The sequence below is a fragment of the Thalassophryne amazonica genome, chromosome 16 (genome assembly GCF_902500255.1).
Source record: "Thalassophryne amazonica chromosome 16, fThaAma1.1, whole genome shotgun sequence".
Classification (NCBI taxonomy): domain Eukaryota; kingdom Metazoa; phylum Chordata; class Actinopteri; order Batrachoidiformes; family Batrachoididae; genus Thalassophryne; species Thalassophryne amazonica.
In genome coordinates, this window is record NC_047118.1 from 44,004,963 (window position 1) to 44,025,010 (window position 20,048).

A 20,048-nucleotide genomic window follows, 5' to 3' on the forward strand; every position below is an offset into this window, starting at 1 on the left:
CCCACAACAGGGGGCGCTAAGGAACGGACAATGGATAAGCCAACGAGTAACAATTTAATGTTGTGGAAACACACAACGGAATACAGACAGAAATACGGATTGCCAGTGATACACCAGGTGCCGTGTGGGCAGGCTCGAAGATAGAAGACCTCTGGCGAGAGAAGAGCTGATTCCCACACAGCTTCCACCACCAACGGGCCTGAAGAACACCGGAGCCGCCAAGTCCCGAGTCCCCAGGTGGCCTCTGCCTTCGGCTGTCGACCCTGGTACTGCTGGCAGAGAACAGAGAAAATCCAGGTGAGTGTGAATCCACACACTCAGTAGTCCACTCACAGATAATGTTCTTTAAGGAGGGAGCAACTCCACCTCCAATCACACACTCGTGCAGCTCCTGTGTAACCACTTATCTGCTATGGAGCGTGATGCGAAGTCGTCGCGGTCACGCCCTTACTCCAGCTCTGATAAGGACACCACAGGGCAAACGGCTGCAAAGAAGAGTTCAGTTAGCAGAGAAATTACCCCAGAGAAGGTTACCTCTTGGTTGCTGATTTCTCGGCGGGGAGGTGGAGTTGTAGTCCGGCTTTTATGGTGATGTGGAAGATGAGTGACAGATGGTGCAGATGATGAGTGACAGCTGTCACTCTCCGTTGCTCCGACGCCCTCTCGTGCTTGAAGCCCGCACTCCAAGCAGGCGCCATCTGGTGGTGGTGGGCCAGCAGTACCTCCTCTTCAGCGGCCCACACAACAGGACCCCCCCTCAACGGGCGCCTCCTGGCGCCCGACCAGGCTTGTCCGGGTGACGGTGGTAAAACTCAGCCAGGAGGGCCGGGTCCAGGATGAAGCTCCTCTTCACCCAGGAGCGTTCCTCGGGTCCGTACCCCTCCCAGTCCACCAGGTATTGGAAACCCCGGCCCTTCCGACGGACGTCCAGGAGCCGACGCACAGTCCATGCCGGCTCCCCGTCGATGATCCGGGCAGGAGGCGGTGCAGGTCCTGGGGTGCAAAGTGGTGAGGTTCGATGGGGTTTCAAACGGGACACATGGAAGACGGGGTGGATCCGCAGTGAAGCTGGTAGCTGCAGCTTCACTGCGGCCGGGCTGAGGACCTTGAGGATGGTGAACGGTCCGATGTAGCGGTCTTTCAGTTTTGGTGACTCGACCTGGAGTGGTATGTCCTTGGTAGATAACCACACCTCCTGCCCGGGCTGGTACGCAGGGGCCGGGGAACGCCGGCGATCCGCATGGGCCTTGGCCCTCGTCCGAGCCTTCAACAGGGCAGAACAGGCGGTCCGCCACACCCGGCGGCACCTCCTGAGGTGGGCCTGGACCGAGGGTACTCCGACCTCTCCCTCCACAAGCGGGAACAAAGGGGGCTGGTACCCCAAACACGCCTCAAACGGGGAGAGGCCGGTAGCAGACGAGACCTGGCTGTTATGGGCATACTCGATCCAGGCCAGATGGTTACTCCAGGCCACCGGGTGCGCGGAGGTTACGCAGCGAAGGGTCTGCTCCAGCTCCTGGTTAGCCCGTTCTGCCTGGCCGTTTGTCTGGGGGTGGTACCCGGATGAGAGACTCACGGTGGCCCCCAGCTCCTTACAGAAACTCCTCCAGACCTGCGAGGAGAACTGGGGACCACGATCCGATACGATGTCCGATGGTATCCCATGCAGACGCACGACATGGTGGACCAGGAGGTCTGCCGTCTCCTGGGCCATCGGGAGCTTCGGGAGGGCCACGAAGTGGGCCGCCTTGGAGAACCGGTCCACTATTGTGAGGATGGCGGTGTTGCCCTGGGACGGCGGGAGGCCCGTGATGAAGTCCAGGCCGATGTGGGACCAGGGGCGATGAGGCACCGGCAGGGGCTGGAGGAGGCCCGTGGTCCTCCTATGGTCTGCCTTGCCCCTGGCACAGGTGGTACAGGCCTGGACGTAGTCCCGGACGTCGGCTTCCAGGGACGCACACCAGAAGCGCTGCTGGACAACTGCCACGGCCCTACGCACTCCGGGATGACAGGAGAGCTTGGACCTGTGACAGAAGTCCAAGACGGCAGCTCTGGCTTCTGGTGGGACGTACAATCTGTTCTTAGGGCCGGTCCCCGGGTCCGGGTTTCTTGCCAGGGCCTCCCGGACGGTCTTCTCCACGTCCCAGGTGAGGGTGGCCACGACAGTGGACTCGGGGATGATGGTCTCGGTTGGATCCGACAGCTCAGCCTTGGCTTCCTCTTCATGCACCCGGGACAGTGCGTCCGATCGTTGGTTCTTAGTCCCGGGGCGGTATGTAATCTGGAAGTCAAAGCGCCCGAAGAACAGCGACCAGCGGGCTTGCCTGGGGTTCAGCCGCTTGGCGGTCCGGATGTACTCCAGGTTCCGATGGTCCGTGAAAACCGTGAAGGGCAACGCCGCTCCCTCCAACAGGTGTCTCCACTCTTCAAGAGCCTCCTTCACCGCAAGGAGTTCCCGATTGCCCACGTCATAGTTGCGCTCGGCTGGGGTCAACCTGCGGGAAAAATAGGCACAAGGATGGAGAACCTTGTTGGCCTCCACGCTCTGGGACAGCACGGCTCCTATCCCTGAGTCAGAGGCGTCCACCTCCACTACAAACTGGCGATTAGGATCAGGCTGCACCAGAACTGGCACAGACGAGAACCGGCGTTTCAACTCCCTGAACGCGGCTTCGCACCGATCCGACCAGGTGAAGGGGACTTTAGTGGAGGTAAGGGCAGTCAGGGGGCTAACTACCTGACTGTACCCCTTAATGAACCTCCGGTAGAAATTCGCAAAGCCGAGGAACTGTTGCAGCTTCCTTCGGCTTGTTGGTTGGGGCCAATCTCTCACCGCCGCAACCTTGGCCGGATCAGGGGTGACGGAGTTGGAGGAGATGATGAACCCCAAGAAGGACAAAGACGTACGGTGGAACTCACACTTCTTGCCCTTCACAAACAACCGGTTCTCTAACAACCGCTGTAGGACCTGACGTACATGCTGGACATGAGTCTCAGGGTCCGGAGAAAAGATGAGTATATCATCCAGATATACGAAGACAAACCGATGCAGGAAGTCCCGCAAGACGTCATTTACCAAAGCTTGGAACGTCGCGGGGGCGTTCGTGAGACCGAACGGCATGACCAGGTACTCGAAGTGACCTAACGGGGTGTTAAATGCCGTCTTCCATTCGTCTCTCTTCCGGATCTGAACTAGGTGGTACGCATTCCTAAGATCGAGTTTAGTGAAGATTTTGGCTCCATGCAGGGGCGTGAACACCGAATCCAACAGAGGTAATGGGTATCGGTTGCGAACCGTAATCTCGTTCAGCCCTCTGTAATCGATGCATGGACGGAGTCCGCCGTCTTTTTTGCCCACGAAAAAGAAACCCACACCCATCGGGGAGGTGGAGTTCCGGATCAGCCCGGCAGCTAAGGAATCCCGGATGTAGGTCTCCATTGATTCGCGTTCCGGACGTGAGAGGTTGTACAGCCTGCTGGACGGGTACTCAGCGCCCGGGATCAAATCGATGGCACAATCGTACGGTCGGTGCGGGGGAAGAGTGAGTGCCAGATCTTTGCTGAAGACGTCAGCAAGATCGTGGTACTCCTTTGGCACCGCCAACAGATTGGGGGGGACTTTGACCTCCTCATTAGCCGTCATGCCGGGTGGAAGCGAGGATCCTAAACACTCCCGGTGGCAGGTTTCGCTCCACTGCGTCACAACCCCAGACGGCCAATCAATCCGGGGATTGTGCTTCACCATCCATGGGAACCCCAAAATCACTCGGGAGGTAGAAGGTGTTACGTGAAACACGATCTCCTCCCTGTGATTCCCAGACACAACCAAGGTCATGGGCTGTGTCTGATGTGTGATTAATGGAAGTAGGGTGCTATCTAGTGCCCGCACCTGCAATGGTGACGGCAGAGCCACCAGGGGGAGCCCTACTTCCCTTGCCCATCTGCTGTCCAGCAGATTCCCTTCCGACCCGGTGTCTACCAGTGCTGGGACGTGAAGGGTTAAATCCCCACTCAGGATCGTTACTGGGATTCGTGCAGATTTGCGGGGCTTCCCCGCGTGTGTGTTATGGCCCACCCTTAGCCCAGTTTCTAAGGACGGGCGTCTGTAGTTTGACCGTTTGGGGCAGTCCTTTTGCATGTGCTCACGAGAGCCACAGAAAAAACACTCCCCGCGGGCCAGCCTCCTCTGTCTGATGTTTGCTTTCACTTTGACCTTGCTCGTGTCCATAGCTTCGTCAGCAGGGGGAGCTGTTGCCACATGGAGCTCTTTGGCAGTGAAGCGTGGGGACGACGGCACCCTTTCGGAACCAGAAGGGAGAGGGACGGCTCGTGTCTGGCCACGCCCCCCGGCCTGCTCCCGACGGTGTTCATTCAAACGGTTGTCTAAGCGTATAACCAAATCGACAAGCCCATCAAAATCCCGCGGTTCCTCCTTAGCCAGCAAATGCTCCTTCAGGACCGGAGACAGTCCGTTTATGAAGGCGGCGCGGAGCGCAACGTTATTCCAGCCGGACCTCACTGCCGCGATGCGGAAGTCGACTGCATACTCAGCTGCACTCCGGCGCCCCTGTCTCATTGACAGTAGCACGCTCGAAGCAGTCTTGCCTCTGTTGGGATGATCAAAAACCTGTTTGAACTCCCGCACAAACCCACCGTAAGACGTTAGGAGCCGTGAGTTCTGCTCCCAGAGCGCCGTAGCCCAGGCGCGTGCCTCTCCTCGAAGCAAATTGATCACATAAGCCACCCGACTAGCGTCTGATGCATACATGATTGGACGCTGTGCAAAAACGAGCGAACACTGCATGAGGAAGTCTGCGCACGTCTCGACACAACCTCCGTACGGTTCCGGAGGGCTTATGTATGCTTCAGGGGATGGTGGGGGGGGGTCGTTGAACGATCAGTGGAATGTCTGTGTCGGGCCCAGGACCAGCAAGAGGAGGGACTGCAGCAGCGCCCTGATCGCGCGCTTCCACCCTGGCGGTGAGAGCCTCCATCCTCCGATTAAGGAGTACATTCTGCTCGGTCACCAAATCCAACCGAGCCGTGAAAGCGGTTAGAATATGCTGCAGATCACTCAACACACCTCCCGCTGACGCCTGCGCCTCTTGCTCTTCCATTGGCCGTTCAAGCTCTGGTTGACGCCCCTCAGGATCCATGATGATTGGCCGAGAAATCCTGTTGGGAAGGTGTCGTGACACGGACCCACAACAGGGGGCGCTAAGGAACGGACAATGGATAAGCCAACGAGTAACAATTTAATGTTGTGGAAACACACAACGGAATACAGACAGAAATACGGATTGCCAGTGATACACCAGGTGACGTGTGGGCAGGCTCGAAGATAGAAGACCTCTGGCGAGAGAAGAGCTGATTCCCACACAGCTTCCACCACCAGCGGGCCTGAAGAACACCGGAGCCGCCAAGTCCCGAGTCCCCAGGTGGCCTCTGCCTTCGGCTGTCGACCCTGGTACTGCTGGCAGAGAACAGAGAAAATCCAGGTGAGTGTGAATCCGCACACTCAGTAGTCCACTCACAGATAATGTTCTTTAAGGAGGGAGCACCTCCACCTCCAATCACATACTCGTGCAGCTCCTGTGTAACCACTTATCTGCTATGGAGCGTGATGCAAAGTCGTCGCGGTCACGCCCTTACTCCAGCTCTGATAAGGACACCACAGGGCAAACGGCTGCAAAGAAGAGTTCAGTTAGCAGAGAAATTACCGCAGAGAAGGTTACCTCTTGGTTGCTGATTTCTCGGCGGGGAGGTGGAGTTGTAGTCCGGCTTTTATGGTGATGTGGAAGATGAGTGACAGCTGGTGCAGATGATGAGTGACAGCTGTCACTCTCCATTGCTCCGACGCCCTCTCGTGCTTGAAGCCCGCACTCCAAGCAGGGTGCCATCTGGTGGTGGTGGGCCAGCAGTACCTCCTCTTCAGCGGCCCACACAACAGAAGATTTTTGAGGCTGAATATTTTGGTGCTAAACAAATTCAACCATAGAAATTCAATTTCAAACTCTGATTTTGATGCTAAAAACATTCAACCTTAAAAATTCAAATTCAAACTCTGATGGCACAGATTTACTTTCATTCATGTGCTACAACAATATGCTGTAGTAAACTCTTTAAAATAAAATACGAAGTGTCTGAAGTACCGTAAGGATTTTAGAATTTTATTATTTGTGTAGACCGACTCAGTCACATCACCAAAGGAGAAACAACACACAACCATTATTATCAATATAAAACAGTCCATATTGTAACTTCTCCACCTGGTAGTCCTTTATGATGTCATAAACCAAGGCAGAGATCAAAGGAAAGCATTTCAATATTACAGAAATTAAAAGTGAAGAATAGATGCCAGTCAGAGAGAGCATACCTCCACCAAAGATCAACAGTATTCTTCATATGTCTGTATCTGAGTTGTGTGCGGGTAGGGGGTGTTCTTTTGCCAAAAATACGAATTGCATAATAATCAGTGAGGTTAGGCAGGTCTGGCAGCACGAATTGGTCCTGCAACCACCACACTATGGAACACTTTCAGTCCAGGATGGCAACCACCCAGCCCGGTCTCGCATTTTTTTCCCATGCCCCGTCACGAAAAGTCCCCACTTTTCGTGACACTGTTTTTATTATTTAGCTATTTATAATCTTCCCTTTCTCCTAACTCTAACCATAATCCTAGCGTAAGTGTCTACTCTCCCCAAATGTTAACCATGACCCAGACCCCATATTTTGTGCTCCCCATCACAAATGAATTTGTGCCCCTGTTACAAAAAGCGCCTCATTTTTGTACCCCCCATCACAAACCCATAGATTAATGTACTTTTTTAAACCCAGTCCCAGGAGTTGCGGTGAAACTGGGTTGCAACCAACCAGGGAAACAACGAGTCCATCCCATATGCTGAAAGTAACAATCTGCTGCAGGCAGGTGCACTGGGGTCCTCAGCAGTGATGCACCTGCGTGTTGGATCACACCCAGAGAAACATACCACACCAATGAGATGTAGGCAGTGATGCATTATAAATTTCAAGGCCTGAACCACAAATCCACAAATCTTTTTGAGATATTTAGCTTTCAGATAAATAGATGGGTTCATGGCTGTGCTTCCATATAAAGTTATAAACTATAAATGGTGACTGTGAGTTCACATTTCAGCCTATTATACATATTATGGTAAAGAACACTTTCACTAAATTGAATAGAACAAGAGCAATCAGAGATTCCTGACACCTGCCAATCCAGATCCAGATCACCTCCAAAATGCAGTGGTCTTCCATGGCCTAATATCTATCTGTGGTGCAAATTTGGTGAAAGCCTACAAAAAGCCTACATAAAGTGAAACTTGATCCAGAAACCTGATCCAGAGTCTGGCTGCAGAGCTGGATCACCTTCAAAATGTAATGGTCTTCCTTGGTCTAATACCTATCTGTGGTGAAACTTTTGTCAAAATCCACGCAGTAGTTTTGATGTAATCTTGCTGACAGACAGACAAATAAATAAATAAACTGATGATTTCATTACGTCCTTGGCGGATGTAATAAAAAGTTTTTTAAAATCCTAAATTTTAGGATAAATTCTGAAGCTGTATTATATCAATTAGTAATTGATATTCACTGCATGGTGGTCTGTGTAATTTTTGGTGATTTATGATGGTACAAACTATCTTCAGTGTACACAAACTGCATCACAGCATGCATTTAACAGACAGACAGACAGACAGACAGACAGTTATGCACCCTAGTTAGTACCTGTACATCCAAATGCTACTACTCCCACCGAGACCAGGTTGAAAATGTAAGCCTGCTTGGTGGAGAACTTCTGCAGCCACACGTCAAACACAGTGATGAAGACCAGCGGACCCAAAGCTAAAATATAACCTGCAGAGAAACATAAAGCGGTTCTGACTGTCTGACTAAACGCACACAGCCTTTAACAAAGCTGACTCAAGTTCAGTATTCCTTTCATTCGGAGCTCACCATAGTCCGATTTGGAGTTTATTATCTCCAGAGATGATTTGTCAAGCACTTCTAAAGACATTTCCTCTCAGATAAAAGTCTAGCTATTTTAAGCTCTACAGAGAACTGTAGTGAAACCTTTTCCATGCCCTGTGTAGCGCCTGTGTTACAGATACCCAAACCTCTCCTTGGGGGTCATGCATTATTAATGATTTTTTTCATCATAATTTATTCCAAACACAGTTTATATTAGGGAGGCTGAGCAGTATTAATACCCTTATGATGTTATAGTCTAAAAAAAAACACACTGTATCTTACTGAGAATATTTTACACTGCCAACGTTTTCAGGGACGAGGAATATTTCAACCGGGCTTTGCGTTGAATAATTTAGTGCGACACTTAAATCCGACAATTGTCAAGTTTAGTTTAACTCAAACCTGCGACACGCTGAAATGGAAAGTAACATTTCAGAGTGCGTATTTCTGCCAGTATAATCACGGCCACCCATTAGTACTTCCATCAGCCAAAAGAGGGCAGAGTTCTTATTCTCATTTCAACTTTGTGTCGTCAAACAATTCCAGGATGACATTTTAAAAAAGTAGTTTGTAACATTAGAGGAAAATAATAAACACATAAAATGAATAATTTTGCGATAGATTTAGATAAACTTTGCTGTTACACTTCCTTGGCCTATAGGCTCCTTCTCTCCACGAGGCCTTTATGTAAACCTCAGCTCATGTTTCGACTTTTATTGTCCATAATCAGAAAGGGCAATTACATAATCTGCTGAAAGGCCACAAATAAAGCTGGGTTTGCATGGAAATTTCTGAAAAAAATAACTAATATCTACATCTATGTGTTGTCATTCTTTTAAAAAATATACAATTTGACTGACTGCTACACTCCACAAAAATATAAACGCAACACTTTTGGTTTTGCTCCCATTTTGTATGAGATGAACTCAAAGATCTAAAACTTTTTCCACATACACAATATCACCATTTCCCTCAAATATTGTTCACAAACCAGTCTAAATCTGTGATAGTGAGCACTTCTCCTTTGCTGAGATAATCCATCCCACCTCACAGGTGTGCCATACCATGATGCTGATTAGACACCATGATTAGTGCACAGGTGTGCCTTAGACTGCCCACAATAAAAGGCCACTCTGAAAGGTGCAGTTTTATCACACAGCACAATGCCACAGATGTCGCAAGATTTGAGGGAGCGTGCAATTGGCATGCTGACAGCAGGAATGTCAACCAGAGCTGTTGCTTGTGTATTGAATGTTCATTTCTCTATCATAAGCCGTCTCCAAAGGCGTTTCAGAGAATTTGGCAGTACATCCAACCAGCCTCACAACCGCAGACCACGTGTAACCACACCAGCCCAGGACCTCCACATCCAGCATGTTCACCTCCAAGATCGTCTGAGACCAACCACTCGGACAGCTGCTGGAACAATCGGTTTGCATAACCAAAGAATTTCTGCACAAACTGTCAGAAACTGTCTCAGGGAAGCTCATCTGCATGCTCGTCGTCCTCATCGGGGTCTCGACCTGACTCCAGTTCGTCGTCGTAACCAACTTGAGTGGGCAAATGCTCACATTCGCTGGCGTTTGGCACGTTGGAGAGGTGTTCTCTTCACGGATGAATCCCAGTTCACACTGTTCAGGGCAGATGGCAGACAGCGTGTGTGGCGTCGTGTGGGTGAGCGGTTTTCTGATGTCAATGTTGTGGATCGAGTGGCCCATGGTGGCGGTGGGGTTATGGTATGGGCAGGCGTCTGTTATGGACAAAGAACACAGGTGCATTTTATTGATGGCATTTTGAATGCACAGAGATACCGTGACGAGATCTTGAGGCCCATTGTTGTGCCATACATCCAAGAACATCACCTCATGTTGCAGCAGGATAATGCACGGCCCCATGTTGCAAGGATCTGTACACAATTCTTGGAAGCTGAAAATGTCCCAGTTCTTGCATGGCCGGCATACTCACCGGACATGTCACCCATTGAGCATGTTTGGGCTGCTCTGGACCGGCGTATACGACAGCGTGTACCAGTTCCTGCCAATATCCAGCAACTTCGCTCAGCCATTGAAGACGAGTGGACCAACATTCCACAGGCCACAATTGACAACCTGATCAACTCTATGCGAAGGAGATGTGTTGCACTGCATGAGGCAAATGGTGGTCACACCAGATACTGACTGGTATCCCCCCCAATAAAACAAAACTGCACCTTTCAGAGTGGCCTTTTATTGTGGGCAGTCTAAGGCACACCTGTGCACTAATCATGGTGTCTAATCAGCATCTTGATATGGCACACCTGTGAGGTGGGATGGATTATCTCAGCAAAGGAGAAGTGCTCACTATCACAGATTTAGACTGGTTTGTGAACAATATTTGAGGGAAATGGTGATATTGTGTATGTGGAAAAAGTTTTAGATCTTTGAGTTCATCTCATACAAAATGGGAGCAAAACCAAAAGTGTTGCATTTATATTTTTGTTGAGTGTATTTACACGCTTCACATTACACAAGTGTTTCTCAAACTTTTCAGACTAAGGACCCCTTAGCCAACTAAAAAATCCACCTAATTCCCCAAACATGCAAAAACAGTAGGTCGTCTTACCACCCCAACAGTATATTACAACAGTATATTATTATTGATAAGATAAGATAAGATAAACTGCATTTATCCTAAAGGAAATTATTTAATCAGAGTACAGAAACAGTAAACAGTGAACAATGTTTTTTGTTTTTGTTTTGTTTTGTTTTCTACAATACGTACAACAAATTGACTCTGAATAACTGAATACCTCTGAATAACTCGTTCGTTATGTATTCATCCTGCAGAAGGGGGCGGAATTATACAGTCTGACTGCCACAGGTAGGAAAGACCTCCTGTGGCGTTCTGTGGTGCACCTCGGTGGTCTTAGTCTATGGCTGAAGGTGCTCTGACAGAATGTCAGTGTGGCATGCAGGGGTGGGAGGTGTGGGAGGATGCTGAGCAGCTTCCTCAGCATCCTCCTCTCGATACTCATCACTAATTGAAGAAAATAAGAACAACCCCAGGTTTCTTTTCAGCACTGTAGCCAGGCTGACAAAGAGTCAGAGCTCTATTGAGCTGAGTATTCCATTAACTTTAACTAGTAATGACTTCATGACTTTCTTTGCTAACAAAATTTTGACTATTAGAGAAAAAATTACTCATAACCATCCCAAAGATGTATCGTTATCTTTGGCTGCTTTCAGTGATGCCGTTATTTGGTTAGACTCTTTCTCTCCGATTGTTCTGTCTGAGTTATTTTCATTAGTTACTTCATCCAAACCATCAACATGCTTATTAGACCCCATTCCTGCCAGGCTGCTCAAGGAAGTCCTACCATTATTTAATGCTTCAATCTTAAATATGATCAATCTATCTTTGTTAGTTGGTTATGTACCACAGGCCTTTAAGGTGGCAGTAATTAAACCATTACTTAAAAAGCCATCACTTGACCCAGCTATCTTAGCTAATTATAGGCCAATCTCCAACCTTCCTTTTCTCTCAAAGATTCTTGAGAGGGTAGTTGTAAAACAGCTAACTGATCACCTGCAGAGGAATGGTCTATTTGAAGAGTTTCAGTCAGGTTTTAGAATTCATCATAGTACAGAAACAGCATTAGTGAAGGTTACAAATGATCTTCTTATGGCTTCGGACAGTGGACTTATCTCTGTGCTTGTTCTGTTGGACCTCAGTGCTGCTTTTGATACTGTTGACCATAAAATTTTATTACAGAGATTAGAGCATGTCATAGGTATTAAAGGCATTGCGCTGCGGTGGTTTGAATCATATTTGTCTAATAGATTACAGTTTGTTCATGTAAATGGGGAATCTTCTTCACAGACTAAAGTTAATTATGGAGTTCCACAAGGTTCTGTGCTAGGACCAATTTTATTCACTTTATACATGCTTCCCTTGGGCAGTATTATTAGACGGTATTGCTTAAATTTTCATTGTTACGCAGATGATACCCAGCTTTATCTATCCATGAAGCCAGAGGATACGCACCAATTAGCTAAACTGCAGGATTGTCTTACAGACATAAAGACATGGATGACCTCTAATTTCCTGCTTTTAAACTCAGATAAAACTGAAGTTATTGTACTTGGCCCCACAAATCTTAGAAGCATGGTGTCTAACCAGATCGTTACTCTGGATGGCATTTCCCTGATCTCTAGTAATACTGTGAGAAATCTGGAGTTATTTTTGATCAGGATATGTCATTCAAAGCGCATATTAAACAAATATGTAGGACTGCCTTTTTGCATTTACGCAATATCTCTAAAATCAGAAAGGTCTTGTCTCAGAGTGATGCTGAAAAACTAATTCATGCATTTATTTCCTCTAGGCTGGACTATTGTAATTCATTATTATCAGGTTGTCCTAAAAGTTCCCTAAAAAGCCTTCAGTTGGTTCAGAATGCTGCAGCTAGAGTACTGACGGGGACTAGCAGGAGAGAGCATATCTCACCCGTGTTGGCCTCCCTTCATTGGCTTCCTGTTAATGCTAGAATAGAATTTAAAATTCTTCTTCTTACTTATAAGGTTTTGAATAATCAGGTCCCATCTTATCTTAGGGACCTCGTAGTACCATATTACCCCATTAGAGCGCTTCGCTCTCAGACTGCAGGCTTACTTGTAGTTCCTAGGGTTTGTAAGAGTAGAATGGGAGGCAGAGCCTTCAGCTTTCAGGCTCCTCTCCTGTGGAACCAGCTCCCAATTCAGATCAGGGAGACAGATACCCTCTCTACTTTTAAGATTAGGCTTAAAACTTTCCTTTTCGCTAAGGCTTATAGTTAGGGCTGGATCGGGTGACCCTGGACCATCCCTTGGTTATGTTGCTTTAGACGTAGACTGTGTTTCATAATTATTGTATGGCCTTGCCTTGCAATGTGGAGCGCCTTGGGGCAACTGTTTGTTGTGATTTGGCGCTATACAAGAAAAAAGTTGATTGATTGATTGATTGACACCTCCTCCACAGACTCCAGCTCAACCACCAGGACAGAGCCAGCTCTCCTGATGAGTTAGACTTAGGAAGTCATGTTTTATAGTTTGAGAAACACTTTAAATTATACTGGCGTCCTGTCTGGGGTGCACCCTGCCTCATGCTCTATGACTGCTGGGATAGGCTCCAGTCCCCCCGTGACCCTTAGTTGGAGTAAACAGCTGAAGATGACTGAGTGATTTAAAAAACACTGAAAAAAAAGGTCACGCTGATGAGGGTCAAAATGTTTTGGAGATTACAGAAGTAGAGTTGCATTACAGAAAACATCTGGACATCTCCTGCCTGGATGAGTGAGAACCTTCATTATGAATGAAATGAAAATGAAAGAGATCTATTGCAGAGCATATAATATACAGCATGTTTCTGTGAGTTTTAATCATGGAGTGTACCAGGTGTTTGGTGTGCCACTGACCCGCAGTGATCCTGGTGTGCATGCTGAGTCTCTCCACCAGCACGTTGTTGAGGATGACAGCCAACAGAGCCACCAGGATGTACGTCAGACTCATGTCAAAAACTATTGATGTCCCTGAAATACACAAACACAACGGCCATGAACTGCAGAAGGCTGGTAATGTTAACATTTGCTTCACGTCATTTCATTGTAATATTGACTGTGTTTTCTTAATTCATGTGAAATGACCATTTTATTGCTTTTATTATTTTTTAATATTTATAGGTACTGTATTTGTTTATAACAATGTTCTAATCATGAGTCGTTTGCTGCTGAGCTTTGATGCAAATTAAGTCAAGGGGCCCAAAATATTACATAATACACTTAATACAAAGGATAAAATGGTCCAAAATCAGTTCTGTGTAGTTTACATTTAGTTTGAAGACACACCTAGATGTTATAGTCTCCTAACTACTGAAGATTCATCACCAAAAGCAGACATATATGGTTTTTGTTGTTGGGATTTCTTCATTGTTTCCTTTCTCTTTGCACAGGGAACATTCATTCATTTTCTATATCTGCTTACGTCAATCAAGGGTCAGGTGGGGGGGACAGGATGGACAGGATGCCATCTACTGCAGGGCTGCACACAGACAGACAAATTCACTCACTCACACACACTCATACCTACGGTCAATTTAGAGGCACCAGTTCACCTACATGTCTTTTACTGGCCAAATGATAAAATAAGGCCTATTTTAGCTTTATGTTCCTACTTTTATCTGGATATTTAAAAATGCCTTTTTTACATTAATTGACCCATCAGAGATCCATAACTGGCCGTCAGTGTGCACACTCAAAATCAAAAATGAAATGTTGATTTTGGAAAAAGTCCTATTTTTTTTTCCTTGAAAAATTTGTAATAATCATTTATTTCTTCTGTGAAATGTAATAAACCCCTGTCAGCCTACCAGAAATAAACCCAGAATGATCTGGTAGGAATATGAATGATTTCTGATTGATCAATACGAAAAACGGAACAAAGCTCTTGTCAAATTGACAGTGAAAATAGTTGTGGTTGGGAAAATCCACAAACATTTTATCATGACAATCCTGTGTGAGTGAGTCGGGCACATAAATAACCCTATGGCTTATAGCTTTTCAGGAAATACAAATAATATTATCAGTACAGTGACGTATGTGCTGAGAAATTTAAGGAAATACTCCACCATACCCTCCCTTACCCCCATTTTAACATTACGCCAGGAAGAAGAAAATCTCCATTAAAATCTCACATTTTCATGCTAAATGACAAAGTTTAGGGTTGAAGAAAAATAGATTATTTGTTGTGAATCATGGCTGTAAAAGGAGCATTTCTGATCTCCAGCTCCTGTCAAGTCAGACCTGCAAAGTGATTCATGAAATTTTTTTGATGTTTATTACATATAACAGGAAGCATTGGTACTGGATGAGTACTACACTTTAGATCCTTAATCCCCTAGTTTCTCCCGGTGTGTAGAGAGCGCCTTGTATGGCAGCACCCTGACATCAGGGTGAATGTGAGGCATAATTGTAAAGCGCTTTGAGCGTCTGATACAGATGGAAAAGCCATCTATATATATAAATGGCTACTTTTGTCTTTCTGTCTGTCCGGAATAGGCTCTAAAACTACAAAAGGTGAACTCCCCAAAGTTACATATTCTGAACCACCATGACATGGGCTACAACCTGGTACTATTTTCAAACAAAAAAAAATTAATATTAAGACAACAATATTAGTAATAATCTGATACATACAGTTGAACCCCAAAGTTACATATTCTGAACCACCATGACATGGGCTACAACCTGGTACTATTTTCAAACAAAAAAATCAATATTAAGACAACAATATTAACAATAATCTGATACATACAATTGAACCATATGTACCTCAGTGGCAGTTGTACTCCAGCACAAATCTCTCAGCTTTAATAGCTGGCCGCTGGCCCTATGCATATATGCAGGAGCTCAGTAGCCTGCCTACTGCTATAAACAGAGCCTAGACTCCTGGGCTATCTGCTGCTGGCTGCTGGCTAGCACACATAGCGTGGGTGTGCATGCCAGCTTGGTTGTATAACCAAGCAGATTCAAATATCCCCCTTGATATGAATGCATCCTTTCTCTGCACATGTTGCACATGGGTGCGACAAACCTGTTTGACTCTCCTTGAAAAGATTTAAACAACTCTACAAACTTTAGTGTTTTCAGACCTGTTTATAGCAAAAACAAATGTGAGTATTCTGTCATTTACTGACTAATCATATACTGAACATTTTGATTGTAAGAATATAAATACACAATTCAATACAAAGTAACTTTCTTCCATGTGCTTTGTTATCCCCATACTCCCCTCTACCAATATTACATCCATGATATTTGTCACCATGTGTGAATGTATAGATATTGTTGTGTGGGCCGCCTGAAGAGGAGGTACTGCTGGCCCACCACCACCAGATGGTGCCCTGCCTGGAGTGCGGGCTTCAGGCACGAGAGGGCGCTGCCGCCACGGACACAGCCGGGGGTGACAGCTGTCACTCATCATCTCATGACAGCTGTCACCCATCAACACTTCTTCATGCTACTCCATAAAACCCGGACGTCATCTCCACCTCGTTGCCGAGATATCATCGACCTGTGAAGGTAACAATCTCAGCCGTATAAATAACTGTGTCTAGTAAACTCATTTTTTGCAGCTGTTTTTTCCTGTGGAGTGCACTATCTGGAGATTGGCGTGACCAGCAACAGCTTCGCTTTACACCCCACCAGATAAGTGCTGTGTGGCAGGCGCTGCACGAGTGTGGATGAGAGGTGGAGGTGGAATCTCCACCATTGCTGTTACTGGGTGTGCACACACCCACATCTTGTTGTTTCTGCTTCTTGGCAGCAGTACCAGATCCGACATTCGGAGATGGTGGCCACCTGGGGACTCGGGACTTGGCGGCTCCAGTATTCTCCGGGTTCGGTGGCGGAGGAAATCGCGTGGTTCCGGTTCTTCTCAGGACAGACGTCTTCTATCCTCGAGCCTGCCCACACGTCACCCTTGTGATTGACTGTTTGCAAAATTTCACATTCCTCTGTATTGTGGTTGTGCTCATTCACAACAGTAAAGTGTTCATATTCGACTCTTTCATTGTCCGTTCATTTACGCCCCCTGTTGTGGGTCCGTGTCACTACACTTTCCCCAACAGGATATCTCGGCCAACGTCATGGATCCCGAGGGGCGTCACCCATCTGTTGAACAGCCAATGGAAGAGCAGGGTGCACGGGCGTCTGCAGGAGGCGTGATCGGTGAGTTGCAGCAAATCCTCACCGCCTTTACTGCTCAGCTGGATCTGATGACCGAGCAAAACGTCATCCTTAATCACAGGATGGAGGCTCTCACCGCACAGGTGGAAGCGCGCGCTCAGGGCGCTGCTGCAGCTCCTCCTCCTGCCGACCCGGTGCAGGATATAAACATTCCACTGGTCATTCAACGAACCCCCCCACCATCCCCTGAAGCATACATAAGTCCCCCAGAGCCGTACGGAGGTTGTGTGGAGACATGCGCGGACTTTCTTATGCAGTGTTCGCTCGTCTTTGCACAACGTCCCGTAATGTACGCGTCTGACGCCAGCAAGGTGGCTTATGTAATTAACTTGCTTCGTGGTGAGGCACGCGCTTGGGCTACAGCGCTTTGGGAGCAAAATTCACGGCTCCTTACCACTTATACTGGGTTTGTGAGGGAGTTCAGGACAGTGTTTGATCACCCTAACAGAGGAGAGACTGCTTCAACAGTGCTGCTGTCACTGAGACAGGGGCGCCGGAGCGCAGCCGAATATGCAGTCGACTTCCGCATCGCGGCTGCGAGGTCCGGCTGGAATGACGTTGCGCTCCGCGCCGCCTTCATAAACGGACTGTCGCGGTCCTGAAGGAGCACCTGGTAGCGAAGGAAGAACCACGGGATTTAGATGGGCTTATCGATCTAGTTATTACGGTTAGACAATCGGTTGGAGGAACGCCGTCGGAGTGAGACGAAGGACGTGGCCGGGCACGCGTCTTCCCTCTCCCTTTCCGGGTCCGAAAGGGTTCACCCTCCCCACGCTCCACAGTCGCAGCGCTCTGGGGGCAACAGCTCCCCCTGCTGACGTTGCTAGGGAAACGCACAGGGCCAAAATGAGAACAGATGACAGAATGAGGAGGCTGGTCCGCGGGGAGTGTTTTCTCTGCAGCTCAAAAGAGCACATACAGAAATACTGCCCCAAACGGCCAAAACGACAACACCCGCCCTTAGAGACTGGACTAAGGGGTGGTCATAACATTCACGTGGGACACACACATATTGCCACACAACTCCCAGTTACAATCCTGAGCGGGGATTTAACCCTTCAAGCCCCAGCACTGGTGGACACGGGGTCAGAAGGGAATCTGCTGGACAGCAGATGGGCAAGGGAGGTAGGGCTCCCTCTGGTGGCGCTTCCTTCACCATTGCAGGTGCGGGCACTAGATGGCACCCTTCTCCCATTAATCACGCACAAGACACAACCTGTAACTCTGGTGGTGTCTGGAAATCATCGGGAGGAGATCGAGTTTTTTGTGACTCCTTCTACCTCCCGCGTGATTTTGGGTTTCCCGTGGATGTTGAACACAATCCCAGATTGATTGGCCATCTGGGGTAGTGGTTCAGTGGAGCAGATCCGACATTCGAGACGGTGGCCACCTGGGGACTCAGGACTTGGCGGCTCCAGTATTCTCCGGGTTCGGTAGCGGAGGAAATCGTGGTGGTTCCGGTTCTTCTCAGGACAGACGTCTTCTATCCTCAAGCCTGCCCACACGTCACCCGGTGATTGACTGTTTGCAAAATTTCACATTCCTCTGTATTGTGGTTGTGCTCATTCACAACAGTAAAGTGTTCATATTCGACTCTTTCATTGTCCGTTCATTTACGCCCCCTGTTGTGGGTCCGTGTCACTACACTTTCCCCAACAGATATGCCATCCTACTTAAAAATAGTCCTTAAATCTGGTTTAATCATTATGGCAATATGCACCCTCAAATTGAGATTTTTCTGTACCTAATGGCCAATACTGCGTTATGTTTATCAACTTCAAAATAAATACAGGGTAAACGCTTCATAATGCTGTCCCCAGGAACAAGGATTTAGACCTGCAGATAAGGTGCCAGCTCAGAGATGTAGATGCATTCTCCCCATGCCAGGCATTGGTGGCTGAGAGGGGGGGGGGGTCAATCCACATGAATTTTGATAGTTCTCCCATGCCAGGCATTGGTGGCTGAGAAGGGGGGTCAATCCACATGAATTTTGATAAAACTTATACACAATCACTATGATATAATACTTATCAGAATACAGCCTATTCCTTCTTGGAATGAAGGTTTTCACTCTTAGCAGAGAGCTTTCAACCACAGGCTGTAAAGTAAACTTTAAAAGTTTACTGGATAAAATATCAAGCTTTGTCTTTTTTTGCAATTTGTACATGTATTTCTAAACATTTGCACATTTTCTAAAAATAAAGGTGTAGAGTGTACATGATGTGTATCACTTGCCTAGCGCTGATCATAATGTATCAGGCAAACGCATGTTTTCTGTATCACAATGGCACTCTGCAGATCATTTGAAAAAGTGATGTAGTTCTAACTGCTGATGGGGCAGCACCCTTTCAATCAGCCAGTAAGCGGGCATAGAGCCTGTGTTCTCCAACGGCATGTTGTATATAGGCTGCTCATTATGATGTAAATATCATAAATTAAATTTTGTTATTTATCAACTCTTCACAACCTGCTGTCCTATTATAATAGTGCACTAGCTTTGGGGTTGATCTAATAGTTTTTGGTATGTTGATGTTTCTATGGCTCAAACTGCTTTAGTGGTCAACCCTCTTTTTTTTTACCATTGAAAAGATTGTTTGTTCTCTAAATATACCAACGAATGCTAACTTTAAGAAATATGCAAGGCAACATTTACACCATTTAAAGATGGAATGCTCAAAGTGTGCAAAAAGAAACCACTCTACTTTTGCTGATAATGTGGCTGGCCTGAATATGGCAGAACCTGCGATCTTCCACGATCTGACACAAAACTAAAGTCATTTCAAATGGCAACTTTCTGGCTTTAAGAAACACTATAAGAAATCAGAAAAAAAAAATTGTGGCAGTCAGTAACAGTTACTTTTTTAGACCAAGCAGAGGGAAAAAAATATGGACTCACTCAATTCTGAGGAAAAAATTAGGAATCATGAAAAACAAAAGAACGCTCCCAACACATCACTAGTATTTTGTTGCACCACCTCTGGCTTTTATAACAGCTTGCAGTCTCTGAGGCATGAACTTAATGAGTGGACAAACAGTACTCTTCATCAATCTGGCTCCAACTTTTTCTCTGATTGCTGTTGCCAGATCAGCTTTGCAGGTTGGAGCCTGTCATGGACCATTTTTCTTCAACTTCCACCAAAGATTTTCAATTGGATTAAGATCCGGCTATTTGCAGGCCATGACATTGACCCTATGTGTCTTTTTGCAAGGAAGTTTTCACAGTTTTTTGCTCTATGGCAAGATGCATTATCATCTTGAAAATGATTCATCATCCCCAAACATCCTTTCAATTGATGGG

General features: G+C 47.0%; 1 protein-coding gene across 1 annotated transcript in view; it reads right to left on the minus strand.

The window, feature by feature from the left end:
* slc29a4 (solute carrier family 29 member 4) overlaps positions 1–20,048 on the minus strand; it is an 86,255-nt gene that overhangs the window by 51,869 nt on the left and 14,338 nt on the right. The window contains exons 4-5 of the mRNA XM_034190548.1: positions 13,424–13,537; positions 7,750–7,878 (exon numbers count right to left, since the gene is read on the minus strand). Coding sequence (XP_034046439.1) covers positions 7,750–7,878; positions 13,424–13,537 — 243 coding nt within the window. The remainder of the gene's footprint in view (positions 1–7,749; positions 7,879–13,423; positions 13,538–20,048) is intronic.